Source organism: Capsicum annuum, chromosome 8, assembly GCF_002878395.1.
Source record: "Capsicum annuum cultivar UCD-10X-F1 chromosome 8, UCD10Xv1.1, whole genome shotgun sequence".
NCBI lineage: Eukaryota > Viridiplantae > Streptophyta > Magnoliopsida > Solanales > Solanaceae > Capsicum > Capsicum annuum.
In genome coordinates this window covers 160,215,216-160,230,429 of record NC_061118.1, presented here as the reverse complement: position 1 = coordinate 160,230,429, position 15,214 = coordinate 160,215,216, and the positions used below count along the sequence as shown (strand labels likewise).

The window sequence follows — 15,214 nt, the reverse complement described above, 5'->3', positions numbered from 1 at the left end:
GGTATGTTGTTGTTGTTGTGTGCGTGAGAACACACACACACATATATAGAGAGAGAGAGGGAGGGACGGAGAGGGAGATCTACCAGATAATGTATTCCTTCACGAAGCAATCTCAGCCCTTTCTCTGACGCCATATTGACAGCAAGAAGATGAGTCACAGGCTTCAAATCATCTATTGCTGGAAAAGAAGTTAAAATGACACAAATGAAAGAGATACTCAAACATGTTCCATATTAAACAATAGCATTAAGCAGAGTATAGCTTACTTTCTGTAGAATGTAAATAGCTGACTTCATTAAAAAATGAGTTGTCTGTTAGAATTAGAGCAGAAAGAGATACAAATCTCGGTTTGACTTTCCCTTCAGCTATAATCTAAGTCAACAGAAAGACAGCAATGTACCCAATTATTTCAGGCACATTAACACAAAAGCTTATGTGACATATTTGGGAAAACAAAGAACTCTACCTGTGGGTTATAGCGCTGCACACCACTCTCCGATAGAAACTTGTCCAGTACGTCTGTATGAGAGTTTATGTGCCCAAAATAAACGTGCTCTTGTATTTTAGAAAGCTCATCATTCATAGCATTCATAAGCGCATCCTGCCAGTAGAAGTTCCAGGAATATTATATCATTTTATAGGACAGCTCCTCCTAGAAATAAACTTACAGACAGATAACAAATGGAGACGGAGAATGAATATTTCCGCTTGATAAAACTTAAACAGCTTTGAAATCAACTAGTAACAGGAAAAAGTAGATATAAATATACACGAGTTGCCAATAAGTATCTCGTTTATCAGGTCTCCACAGAAAAACTCTCATTCCCTAAACCTTTCTTCTTCTTTTATGGATAACCGTGGTGTCCGGACAGCTTTGACGAACCTCGACTGATAAACACATTGACTGACAATCGGACTTGTTTATTCCTTAAAGCTTTCTCAAAAGCAAATTCCATATTATTGGAAACATATCTATGATTAAGAAACTAAAGCACATGGAGAAAAGGCCAGTTCAAGAGACCATGACATTCAAAAAACAAATCTTATTTCCTAAAGAAATGCCCAACATAATTATTTTCCTATAACTCTATTCCATACTTGTCTAAATATTTTTCTTTTTCCCTTCTCTGTGAAATAAACTTCAGAAAATGGTAGAAGAGGCAATTATTGAGACCATTTATGTACCTGGAAAATTAGTTGTGCAACTATAAGTAGAGATGCAAATTTGAAGTTAAAAACGTCAGATTCTCAGATACTAAACAATTTTTTCAATACTTTGAATTTGTGATCATAAATAGGGTTATACCTCAGTAGGGTCATGGACAAGCCCATTGAACAAGAGGCAACATTGCCTCTTAGCCAAACCTAGCTTAAATACAAACAGAGAGCTTTCCTCAGAGAGTTCTTCGAAAGTATGCTCCTTCTCCAGTTTCAGTAAGGTATCTTGAGGAGGAGCTTTGGCCTGAGGTCTACAAAAAGACACTAGCTGTAAATGTTTTGTAACACAAATTAAGAAAGAACGATTTATCAACTCAAGAAATCATGAATGAGAAGCCACAGTAATGCATGTGGCTCTCAACAAAACAAGCAGAAAAACTAACTGGATGCTTGGAAAATGGTAGACTTACAGCAGTGTTTCCACAAATGCCCCTTCAACATGGTGGACTTCAGGAGGATCTTCAGCAGCTGACTCAATTCGCAATTTGTTTACCTACATTTCTAGGTGAAATTGTTACTTAACTGTGTACGTTTGTAATACACCAAAAACACTACTGGAGCAACAGGAAAAACTCAAAAGTGAATGCAGTAAAAAGTTTTCTAAAGTTGAAACCAATACTCATGACATGAATCATCACCATTGTCCAAAGAACAGCATCAAAAGGAGCTAGCCCCATTATTCCACCACATCAGACATGCTCCAGACATAATTGTTCTAAAATTTATACTAGCAAAGGCATTCTCTATGAGGAGCAATGCTTTATAAATGCTGAGGGGGAAGCTCCATATTATATATGAAAGTATGTACAAAGTAGAGAATATACCCAAAAATATGGATGCCTACAAAAAGAAAAAACAATCATCTGCACTAGCAAAGGCATTGGGGTAAGGAAGGAAGAATAATATGGCTGAGTAGAATAAAAACACCAATGAGGGATGAAAAGAAGTGAAGCGGATTTGCTATACAACTCAACAGGACACAACGCTATGGCAGGTCATAATAAGAGTTGCACACTAGAATCAGGTTTTCCTTTGATAAGTAAATATAAGTTTTTCTTCAGAAAAGAAGATGACAACGAAAGAAATTCACAAAACACAAAAGATTACTTCCGGAAACACAGAGATCGGTAACATGCAGAATTACATGGAAGATTAAAAGATAGTAATAGGCAACTATAGCTAAGACAAATTCCGCAATCGAATCAATTATTCAAAAAAAAAATTAAAAAACACCCCGAATGATTCTGGGCAAAAGGCTACGAAAAGATTTCTTGAATTTACGAAAAGGTTGTTTGGGTTTATCCAATGGCTCCTCTCAATGCTTTTTGGGTTTTTAATCAGACACTCCTTTATGCATCGACTTGTGAACCTTAGGGGCAGCTGTTCACGTACTAACATGGTAATTACACATTTGGCATTCCCTGCAACCTAACATATCCATTTATAGACAGTATACAGAACAGAAAGCATAGAGAAATCATACATTGCTCAGGAACTGGAAAGCTGTTGAAATTCCTCGGTTTTCCTTGATGTAGATGAAAAGACGAATAATCTGCATCAAAAAAATTACAGCTTTCATGAGTTCATATGCAAAAGAAACAAGTAATTCGTTGTAAACATTGAGTCACTTGTCTTATACCACGAACGAAAAGCAACAAATTAAAAAGTAAAACTAATCTTATTCAACCATTTACTAGTTATTATGAGGAGATTTGATTAATTACCAAATTGGACAGGTCTTCCTGATTAGAAACATTGTTCTCCCTATAAGAAAGAGGAAGTTCACCACCACTTGATTCGATCTCCTTAATTAACTTTGCAGAGTACAATATCACTCCAAATCTCATTGGAATATGATTCTCAAACATTGAAACAATTGTGTCAATTTTCTGCAAATTGTAGAGAAACTGTTAATCCATATTTCATTTTTTTTTGAAACTGGTAATCCATATTCTTATACACTATTTATTGGATGACAACTAAACATAACCAACTAGAAACAAATGCCACAACTACATGTTTGAATTCACAAAATGATAGCTTGCCTCAAGCCCGCAAATGGAGGCAGGGTCCAAAACATAAACAGCATGGAAGAGGTTCTTCCGGATGTAACGCATTTGTCCAGGGAAGACTGGCATCAGGATCTAAAGCAGAAAGAAGCAGGCGTTAGAAAATTAAAAGCCAATGAAATGACACCGAAAAGCACAATCTGAAGATCAGACAAACGAGGTACCTCATTTAAATTACTCCGCCAGCGTTTATACATCTCATCCACCTCCAAGTTATTGAGATAATGAACATGATCTGAGCGAAAATCAACACGGAATGTACTGGATTCAGAAGGGGGCAGTGCTGAAAGGAGCTTCCTCACGGTGCTGACAGGAATCTGAAATCTCAAGCAACAATAAATGAATGGGATTTTCCTTAACAGAACAGCCATGAAAAAATAAAACACCAAGGACATTTGGTATATAAAAATAACAAAGGTAGAGACATAAACATTGAGGCAACACACAACCAAAAACGAAGAAACCTCATCTCACATGTTGAGTTCCCGTGTTTGAATAAACTATTTGCTACAACTTGCAATGATGCAGTCATATACATTTTTATGCAGAACTGATGAGAAAGTTCCAATGATGTCCTAGGTTCTGAGCATACTGTCCAAAAGCAGAAGCGGAGGCAACTTAATATAATGGCCATCTTAGGTCGCTAGCTTTTGTAATTGAAATGATGAGCTAAACTTCATCCATAGTTAAGGCTCAAGCATTATAGACTTCTCCTCTAAATGACAGAATATACTGTGTATATATAAAATATATGAAGCAATTTAGTGTCCTTAGCAAGATGTTTCTGCAGCATATTCTGGGAATTCACCCCACCCCCAGTAAAACAGATAATTGCTCACTGGTTGCATCAGAAGAAAATCTCATATGACTAGAAAAGATGTCAAAACCCAGGGCATCTGTATCAGGCATTCTCTTGAGAAAGTTCTAGAGCTTCGCACCTTCAATTTAGAGTATTGATCAGCTAATGACAACTCCTGATGGACCATGTCAACCAGCCTGGAAAAAAATTCAGAAGTTGTAAAATTCAACCAAGAGGAAGCACCTTGGTGATCATAAAGAAAAGCTTTACAAGTAAAATCAGCCGGAAACTATAAAGTGAATCGGTGACGAACAACATTTTCTATTCTGTCAAAAAAGTTATCAGTGTTAACCATATAAACAAACACTCAGAGAATTTTTTCGAACCACATATAATAGTAATAAAGAATGGTGATATCCAAGAGTTGACAGATATTTCATAGTGCTGCCTTGAAGGTGTACAAAGTGTAGGCATGGTCTTTCTCAACACAGCAAAAAGTTGCAAATTGTCTTATAACAGTACACAGGGTGAGTATATTGCAAGGCCATCTGATACGCAATCACCACTTCTTCCTAGCTAGTTCTAAAAACTCAAAAAGGAATCATTTTTTAAGAGAACTGATTCCACATCTCTATTGAGGAATCAAAACAATAAACAAAGTCAAAAGACGCAAAACCATTGGAAGGACGAAACAATTTGATCACTTCCCAAGGGCAATTTTAACATCTTTCTTTCCAGTATTTACTTGTTTCAGCTGAATCATCTCCCTGACTCTTTAGTGTAGGCATCTGGACATGTATTATGTGACATTTGGGAAAAAAAAGTAGTATTTGAAGTGAGTTGGACAAGGTATTTGAAAGTTGAAGTTGTGTTTGGATATGCATTTCAAACTTAAAAAGCCCTTTCTTCTCAAAATGGAGTAAAAATTTGACAAAAATATAGGTTTTTGAAAGAAGAAAAAAATCTTGAAAAAGAGGCAAAAAAAAATAAACAAAAATTATGTCTAAATGTCATTTCTATTTTTTCTTTTCCCCGTATATTGACAGTTTGATAATCGAACAGATTTCATAGGAAATGAATTAATCTGATGGAAAATAAATGGATGAAGGCAAAGTAGATAGAGGAAAATGGCCTAAAAGCAAGTGAAAGCTTACAGATAAAGGTCAATATCTTCAATATTGACCAAGGCACCATTCAGGGCCATTAGTGACTTTCCAGGTGGGATCATTCGCTGATTGGCAACAATTTCCTCTTTGATAGATTCATTGAGCTGCGTACATTTAAAAACATATCAAATGATCAGATTCTAATAGATCACGTTAGTTGGAAAAAAACACTTACCAGCGGAATACTAAATATGCTAACTGAAAAATATTTTACCTTCATCCGAGATAAAGAAGAGACAACACTAGGAAAGTTTTGATTAATTTCTTGCATTGACTGCAAAGGATCAGCAGCATGAACTATCCTCTGCGCAGTTTGATGCCCTAAATCTGTTTAGTTATATTTCGCATCAGAAAGGGAATGACCATAAGATTAGCTTAATCAAAAAAAAGAGAAGTTTTCATTTCTAAAACTGACAAGTTCTAGGCTCATAATAGTAAGGTTATCATCACCTTTTAACTCCCAGACATCAAGTGTATCAGATACTGATGATGATAGAAGATAATCCCTGAAAGCCATTATTTCAGATGTTATCTCCTGTTTACGCTCCTGCAGATATGGGAAGACAGAATTGAATCTTCAATGACTACAGCCTTGGCAGGGTGCGCGACTATTACAACCACCCAAAAGTGCTTTTACTAGAGTCTAAAAGATAATCTCACAAGCCACAAACCATAGTATAGAATTTAAAAAGAGAGTCTTGTTTGCATCTCAGCTCTAGTGTTTGCATTTAGCCTGCCCTTCATTATTAACATTGTGCTCTCATGATAGGAAGAGCAAAGTGCAAGAATTTTTTTCAGAAAGTAACAAATTTCATCAAAAGAAGGGAAAAATGAGCGAGTATACTAGAAATATGCCAAAAAGTAGAAAAACTTTAAAAAGTAAATGATTTTCTAGGAAAGACACCGAACTTCTCTAAGAAACAAAGTGTACAATGAAGTACAAGGTAGAATGGAAATGCAGTTTTTTCTTGACCAAGTTGGTGACTTCAAATAACTTTTTCAAATTGAGGAGAAGAAATCAACATTAAAAGGACGAATTTCTATCCTCCATCGTTGTTCAAATAAGACGTCAAAGGTGGTGGAAGATAAAGAATGGTAAGGAGGAAGGGGAAGAAGAGCAAACGATGGAGAGTTACTCTGTACTCTGACTCCTAATTCTGCATAGCTTCACCAAGTCAAGTCTAAAAGGGGGGAATAAACATACAATAAGACCACAAAGAGAGAAACTTTTGAGGAACTGTGTCAAACAGAAAGCATTTTACCAAATTTACCTTCACCAAAGGTGATCCATCCACTCAGGCACACCACCGTGTTATTTCCTTTACTTAAAGGGAGAATATAAGTTGTGTTAGTCTGTCAGAATTATTTGTCCTCCACTGAATTATCATTTAGGTGGTCAAGTGAAATAATTTAGGCTGCACAGTTTTCTTCAGATTTTACGAGTTCCAAACTAGATGAACAATATATTCTCCACTAAAAAACATCTTAGTGAAAAAGGTTATAAAATATCACTACTCCTTCCTTTTATTTTACATATCAGCAAACTTAGTTATCATCCTTTCTTATCTATCCAGAACTTCTTTATGATGTCAGCGAAGTTTGTCAACATCATTTTCATTGGCAATATGCTTATTTTTTTCCCTGAACAGTACTTCCACAAATCACCAACAAGTTATTAACTGTAGTTTTAATCATATTCCTGTAAGTGTTCTAAGGCAATAACTTCATCAGAAATTCTGTTTAACTATATTTATCAGTTTGAGATATGAAAAGTTGATAATACAAACCAGAATCCTAGAGAATATAAATCCCCTGACTTCTTGGCTAAGATCTTCAGTGTGAGGATCTTCAAGAGTGACCCCTGCAGCAATTGATAAAATTAGATACTTTTTGCTAAACACAAGATAAAAGAAGCATGGAAATTTTATCTTTTTATAAGGCACTAAAAAAAGCAAAGGACATGGGACAGAAAAATACTTGAGATATAATGTGAATGAAACAGTAACTTTAAATGTGAGATCAGCACCACTATTAGGTTAACTCCTAATTTCTGCAGGAAGTGTGTGAATGGGTCTTATAAAACCCCATACTCGACATATAATAAGTATATTTCAGATCATAAAATTCAGCGTTATTCATAAAACATTTTCACACAATCTGAAAATAAAGACAACCTGATTTTTGACATAAGTATAGACACTATCTAAGAAAACTGGAGAAAAATATACAAAAAAACAAAATTGAGTCTAGATTCATTGCAAGAAAGAAGAATAAGACAAGTTCAGCCTTAATATCATAAAAATGAAGGACGTTTCTTTCCGTTGATTTTCTTTTGCAAAATCAAGAGATCTAATGGATCCAGTCACTTTATCCTTGATCCAAGCTTTTCAGCTCAACCACGGCATTGATAATGAAAAGGCGAAAAAGATCCAGAAACAAAACAGCGTCGGTTTTCCCATTCAGAAAAAAGAAATGTAATCCTATAGGAAGTAGTAAGACACCCTTAGCTAGCAAATCACATTCGACACCCTATTGGAGATTATCGCATCAATACCGCTGCTTGCATCAAGCAGCATGATTCAGACGAAAGAACTTGCCTTTCTTTACAGTGCTGTCATCCATAGCCTTGTATTCCATGTTTTTCAGTGCCAGTTCCACACCATAACCGCCCAGGTTCAAGGAGTCGCTGGTACCAAGAGCTCCACAAGGAGAACTTTTTGATTCACATCCAGAAGGTAACACAGGTCTAACAACATAATAGATCTTCCCCTGTGATAATTATTGGATAGACAGCACCAGAACAAATTAGATCTCTATTTTTGGTTTTAGTAATAGGAGGGAGAAAACAAAAAAAGAGAGAGGGGCTTTTTCCCCTGGTTGATTAAGAATGAAAACAAAGAGAAAGTAAAGAACAGTATAACACTTCCTGGATCTTCTTCAATGCCTCCAAAAATGGACAGAGATGCAACAACAAAAACAACATACTCGGTGAAACCCCACAAGTGGGATATGGGGAGGGTAAAGTGTACGCAGACTTTACCACTACCTCGTGGAGATAGAGAGGCTGTTTCCGAGAGACCCTCGGCGATAAAATGAATATCTTTTACTTTCTCTCTCTAGTTGTAACAAACAAGAGACATGTCTCATAGGCAAGAGTAATGAATAAGTCAACCCCCACCCAAACCCTCTAACCCCCTTCTTTGTAGCAAGCATTTTGTTAAGTAAAACCTAGTGGAAACAAATTTAAATGTTTCAATTGATTAAAATGAAAATAAAAGAAGTCATAAAAAGGAACATCGAAAGATGCCACAATGCTTCATTTGTTGGATGATTCCAAAAAAGTACGGGGCTATGGACAGAAGTGCCCAGTGGCCAATCAGGAAGCATTTCACGTTGACTCAACTCCGGTCTTTCACAATAGAACAAATCATATAAAAGCAGACTAACACTTTATTCAACAAAAGATTGTGTTCTTACAGAATCATCCCGAAGGTCGACAATTAAGTGTGTTTATGGCGAGCCAGGAGCATACAATATGTACACTCCAACTTGAGGGGAAATGTTTTAAGAATATTTAAATATGGCAGGAGACCATGTTAATAAATGAGGAAAGATTTAGAATCCCTGGAAGTGTGTAATTACGGGGATGTGGCTACATGATTTCCTTCTATAAAAATTCTTTAAAACACTGTCTAATATCTCCAATGGCTACAGGGGATACAAGCAACTGATTCTCAAATCTTTTTTTTTCCCTTTTTTCTTGATGAATTCTTTCCTACAAGAAGCATATTGATGACCAAGAGCACCCACTAAGGCTCTACCTTACTTCTTATAAAGCCCATGATGTATTTAATTAATGAAAATGGAAACTATGTGAGGGTACCTCTGATAAAGGAAAAACACACGTCTTTTGTCATCTAACAAGTTTTTACACTATTTGAGAGTCTTTTATCACTTAATTATATTGGAAAATTATTTTTTTATTTTGCTTCTCAAGGTGCAAGCAGATGTATCATAAAAAGAGATGTTTCTTTTCTTTTAACTAAGAGCAGCCAAAAAAGAGATGTTGGATATTGAAGAGCTTTTATAAATGTCATGGAGAGTATTCATATACTTAAGGAAAATACTCTAGAGGATCCAAATTGTGCACAGCCATTTTGATTGCAATTTTGAGGATCAAGAGAAAGGTAATAAGCACAAAGGATGAGATAGCTTATAGAGGCATGGTAGCTGACCTCTCTGGCAGCACTGGTCAAGGTACGATGAAATTGTTCAAAGCAATCGGTCCCAAGAGCACCATATAAAATAGCTACCGAACTTCCTACATTTGATTCTGGATGGACATGATCAAACTCGAAAATCTCGGGGTGCAATGTATCAAGAGATCTGCATACAAATATTTAGCCAATATCTAAGATCATCAGAGCTCATACATCTGGATATAATCAATGATACCACCTTATGTTTCTTGAAGAGAAAAGAAAGTCGGATAGACTTACACTTCTTTGGGGTTCTGCAGCCACACTAGCAACTCAGCAACATTAAGAAATAGTCTTCCACCAGTGTCTACCCAACAACAATTCCCTTCATGACTTCTTGGGTTCTCACCAACAAGCAGAGGGTTAACCATTTTGTTCTTTGCATTATCGCCTTGTAATACTCCTCCATCAGGAGAGCTGCTATCGTCAGCAAGTGGAAAAGACGAAAGAGATTCCTCTGCCAATTGACGATAAAGTACTATCCTAGGAGATGCTGATCGAAGAGTGAGAGAAAACTCAAACACTGCTATCAAAGATTCACTTAATAGAGACCTCCCATATTTTATAATTCTCTTCAAGCAATCTTTGGCAGTACGGCAGTCAGAATTTTCATCTGCTGAGTGAAGCCATAACTCGATAAAATCCCAAAAATAGTCCTTAGATTCCTTTGATAGCAACTCCCTGTCCACCATGAGCAGAACATCACAAAATGTAAAAGGAGAAGGCATGGATTGCTCCTATTACAAGGAAACCCATGAGAAGACTAGTTGAGTACATTTTGGCAAGAGAAAGAATCCTCATGTGGTGTATAACTACATATCTTCTCTGTATTGTTCCAATTCTGAAGGATGTCTCTAAATAGATATTCTTAATGTGTACATACAATTCTTTCATGTGCCTGAGAATGCACTTGTTCATGCATGATACAAGTAACCAAGATATTTATACTTCCCCGCATCCTTTATTCTTATAGTAAATTCCTCCTTCATTTATTACTTGAACATAACCCAGATTTTCTACACGTGTTTCTTTTACAATAAAATATGTCAATTGCTGCAAGCATACCTACAGTACGGAGTTTTTCTTCTGCAATTTATCACTAATCTCTTTCTTCCTTTTCTTTAAACATGTGATATCCTAATATTAAAATTGACAGTCTTTTCTATGGGACATTGTCCTTAAACACTACAATGACTCAGGTCTCCAATGGCTGAACAACATAAGAAATACTAAATATGTCAAAAGAATCTCACTACGCATACTCCGAGCGGCCTACCACTACATAAGAAAATGAATACAGGACTCCATTTTTCCATGCTCCAAACTAGTATGCTCAACTGAAAAGGAATAACTGATATATCAACATCCTTGATCCTACATTATCAACTACTTGGATTTTTACGGAAAACTCTAATACTTGCTAAATATAAAAGATGTTACCCAGGTCCCTTCAGCTCAGTTAACAATACAGTGCTTCACAGTCCACATAAGGGTCCTTAGCTTCTTTACAAATCTCAAGTATTCTTTCTTTTTTTGAAATTACGCACAAGAGCATACTTTTACATAATTTACTAAGAAATTTGAAAGAACTACATAAACAGTTAGGATATCAAAAATTAAATAGAAGTTTAACATATCAACATAAAGAAAATGTACATGAAAAGAGAAAAAAAGACGAGAGCTTGGAAAACTTGTATATATATAACGCCCCTTTTGTTTTGAGTGAGGGATGAAACTGGGCCTACATATAGGCCATACTTAGTGGTCATATAAAATTCAAGTAAAATATACTACATTCATAAATTATTAGGTTGTACAGTGGTAGTTGGTAGTGGTATTTGGCAATGGTGACAGGTGAAAGTGGTTGTGCGATAGGAGCGGTGGTGGTGAGTTTGAAAATGATGGAGTTGGTGATGGTTGTGATGGTGGAGATAATTGGTCGTACCGGCCAATGGATTTGTGATGCTTGGCAATGGATGGTAATAGACTAGTGGTTCATTGTGATGGTGGATGTACTTGGTGGTAGTCATGGTGGTTGATAGTGTGGCTGGTAATGATAGTGATGGTAATGAAAATGATGATAGTTGTGATGGTTGAGGTGATTGGAGTGGTAGTGACGAGGGTAGTGATAAGATTGTTGATTTCCTAGGTTCTTCTCCCATATAGTTATTACATGGAGGTTGTTGTACTTCTCATCGTTGCTAGTCTTTAAATAAAATTTTCATTAAATTTTCTCCACAAAAAAAAAAAGAAGAAAATACATAGGTGTTTAGATCACCAAGAGAAGATGGTATTTTCAAGGCAGTTTAGTTGATTCCATCAGACAAACCTACACATAGGCAGAGAAACTAGATGAGGTTTTTGCTTTATTGCCTTCTATAACTAGACATCTCTCAACTGCATATGGGAAAAATGAAATACAAGTAATGAGATGTGTACGCATATATCATGTCTGAATACAACAACAACAACAACAAACCCAGTGTATTCCCACATAGTGGGGTCTGGGGAGGGTAAGATGTACGCAGTCCATACCTCTACCTCTAAAGAAGTAGAATATTGACTAAATATGCAAAGACAAGATCCATCTATGATCATGATGGAACTTCAATGGTGTCATCCTTGAAAATCAGATATACCAATAGTATGTAAATGGAAGCACCCAAGGGTGTGGCCTAGTGGTTCAATGAAGTGGGTTGAGCATCATGAGATCTCGGGTTGAATTCCCAGCGGAGACATACACTGGGTGATTTCTTCCCATTTGTTCTAGCCTGGTACCTGTGGCTGGTGGGAGAAAACAAAACAGGTATCCCGTGGAATTAGTCGAGGTGCGTGCAAGCTGGCCTGGACACCACGGTTATCAAACAAAAAATAGTCTGTAAACAAAATTCAAAGAATCCCACTCCCTCTAAATTAGATTATCCTCCAATACCCTACCCCCTCAACCAACAGCAAACAATAAATGCCTTCCGTTCTCTATGAATGCCTCCCCACTACTTTGCCTCTCCTCTATTCTCCATAAGTGTTTCTTTATACTAGTACAAGTACAACTTCATAACATCCACTCTCACAGAAATAGCACATCTACTTAAGCGAAACAGCAAAGTTTTCTTGACTGGAGAAAGTTAGGAATCCTAAACTCTAGAAATAACTACTGCGTGGCCATTGTACTCTTTGCTTACCAAGCCTAAGCAAGATTTTAATGCATATATGAAACTCAGCAACAGTTCACTCCCCAAATTGTTTTATACAGAGAAACCAGTATGCATTCCATAAGTTGGTCATTGACACTTATCAACAAAAAGGAAAGTGCAAAAGGCAACCAAAAGCAATACAACATCTACTGGCTTCAATCCCAAACTAGTTAATAAAGAAGGCCATTTTCAAGAATGGTAAAGAATACATACCCGGCTTCCAAGAGTATAGGGGTACCAGACCACTTAGCCCTGAGAGCAACCTGAACATTCTTGGGTTTACTATTTACCGCAGAAACTGAATACCCAGAAAGCCAAATGGAAAAAGCTACAACAATCACAACCCAAAACCCAAATCTAAAACAAGCCCCCATTCTTGAATCTTGATGAAGAATACCAGACCAGAATGTTGTTAAGCCATTCAAGAAAATCCCACAATCAAGATTCTAACATTGGAGGGTTCCTAAGTAAATAAATTGTTAGATCATAGATCAAGATTTTGTTGTCCTAAGTAAGTGTTAGGGCACAGTGCAGTGGAGTCCGATGTTGTTGAAATTTGCACCTGCGATCGGAAAGGGGAGACTTATATATATATAAGGCATGGACTTTTTGGTCTTGTTGGAAAGAAACAAGGGTAGTTTAGGCAATTCGTAAATATCTACGCTTGTTTTCTGACGTGGCAAGTGCTCATTGGTTGGATTTGATATATCTCTGTAGTTTAATAGGCCAGGAACTTTAACAACCCCAAAACGTGCCATGTGGCAGTGTGGGAGGTAAATTACAAATAATTCTCACCTCTCCATATTTTCTTGAATTGAGAAAAAAATATATATGTTGCCAAAACACTGTTCCTGGCAAATTCGTCTTGGATAATATGTTTTGAGTTTGTTAATTTGGGTTATGTTTGTTGTTTTTTGTTGTTGCGATTCATTTGATCTATTTTTAGACTTGTTATCAATTATTCTTATTTTTATATTATCGTTGGATAATAATATTTTATTGTTTACATGATGATCACAAAAATAAGAAGAAGTAGAGGATGAAATTCCTTAAAGATGGTGGTCCGTCACACCACTTTGCAGGAGAAAATGACTAGAAAAACTCACGCTTGACCACGCCATGCCATCACTATCTCTGCCGTCAACACCTTCATCTGGCGTATTCCTTATGAGAAATGACATAGAGCATCTCTTCTGCGGCTTAAGAAAAATAGTGAGCGAATGGAAATACACATATGTGGAGTTATAAATTAAAGAAAATGAAAAAGTACTTATCAAAATAAAATATGATAAACCAAACAAATAAAGATTAATTGGTCAAAAAAATAGAAGCCTACTGAATCAAACCTCAAATCGTAATTTGCATAAATCTAATGGATTATGAATAAGTATATCATAAATTGGCATGTGCAATAGTCCGCATGTGCAATTTATGTATATTCAACCACTTGATATATATAAGTTAGGCTATTCTGAGCTAAATAAATAATAATCTAATTAATTAAAATAAAATAAAAGAAAAATCTAACATTTTTTAAACATGTTTATAATACTTTATTATATCATATGAGAGTCTCATTAATTGGTGACATGATCCGATGAGTTTGAAAACAAGTAATAGCTGTAAAACAGTTCCTCAGAAGAAGAGTGTTTTAAGAATCATTACTTGTTCTCAAATTCATTGGACCATTTACTGTGAGAAGCATTACTTATTCTCAAGCTCTTTAGATCATGTTACCAATTAATGGGGGCTCTCATGTGACATAATAAAGGATTGATTTCATGTTTATACAATATTGTCCCTTATTATAATTTAATTTGAAAAAGATCAAAAATATTTTTAAACTATTCAAAATATCTGTCGCACGATGAAAAATAATTTTTAATGTATTGACAACTTCCATACAAGATTAATCAAAGAGCAAGACTTATCAATAAAGGGTCAGTTCTAACATCTTGAATTTATTTTTTTTTATCGATTGGTGACCGTAATCTTTCTTTGTTTCTAATTCTTATATGCTGGAAACAATCAAGAATTGATTCATTATTCTTTTCATCGTTTATTGCACTTTTGTCATCGGTAATAACGATAGTAAAACTATTATAGAATACATCGATCTAATTAGACATTATAAATTTATCAGTACTTGATGCAATAAGGGTTAATTTCTCATTATTTTGAGTAATTTGTTGTTGGATTTTTTACGCGCATGTGACTAATTGTGCTAATTAAACCGGTCCACTTAATCCAACCTGATCAAATCCACCTAAAACCGATCAAACGCGGTTAAAAAATCGGTCAAACCCGGACAAAATAAAAATAAAAAAGTTTTTTTCAATGTACACTATATAAACCCACATATATCTATATTAGATTAAAAGAGTGAAGGACTTTAAAAATAGTGTTTGAATTTTTTACCTTTCATTAAAAGTTTTTTCTTTAGATAAAATCGTCTTTGCACTATTTTTCCTAATATATAAGAGTTAAAAATTAATTAAATATATTTATG

The 15,214-nt window shown here is 35.6% G+C and overlaps 1 protein-coding gene across 4 annotated transcripts in view; it reads right to left on the bottom strand.

The window, feature by feature from the left end:
* The window catches only part of LOC107839924 (UDP-glucose:glycoprotein glucosyltransferase), a 29,297-nt gene extending 16,019 nt beyond the window's left edge, over positions 1-13,278 (bottom strand). For all 4 annotated transcript variants that reach the window (XM_016683592.2, XM_047394864.1, XM_016683590.2 and 1 more), the window contains exons 1-18: positions 12,919-13,278; positions 9,752-10,192; positions 9,488-9,638; positions 7,850-8,021; positions 7,040-7,113; positions 5,703-5,799; positions 5,467-5,579; positions 5,241-5,356; positions 4,226-4,283; positions 3,452-3,604; positions 3,264-3,362; positions 2,943-3,107; positions 2,702-2,770; positions 1,629-1,711; positions 1,307-1,469; positions 467-601; positions 267-372; positions 84-178 (exon numbers count right to left, since the gene is read on the bottom strand). In XM_016683592.2, coding sequence (XP_016539078.2) covers positions 84-178; positions 267-372; positions 467-601; positions 1,307-1,469; positions 1,629-1,711; positions 2,702-2,770; positions 2,943-3,107; positions 3,264-3,362; positions 3,452-3,604; positions 4,226-4,283; positions 5,241-5,356; positions 5,467-5,579; positions 5,703-5,799; positions 7,040-7,113; positions 7,850-8,021; positions 9,488-9,638; positions 9,752-10,192; positions 12,919-13,079 — 2,451 coding nt within the window. In that variant the 5' untranslated portion in view covers positions 13,080-13,278. The remainder of the gene's footprint in view (positions 1-83; positions 179-266; positions 373-466; positions 602-1,306; positions 1,470-1,628; positions 1,712-2,701; positions 2,771-2,942; positions 3,108-3,263; positions 3,363-3,451; positions 3,605-4,225; positions 4,284-5,240; positions 5,357-5,466; positions 5,580-5,702; positions 5,800-7,039; positions 7,114-7,849; positions 8,022-9,487; positions 9,639-9,751; positions 10,193-12,918) is intronic.
* Between the last annotated feature and the right edge of the window lie 1,936 nt (positions 13,279-15,214).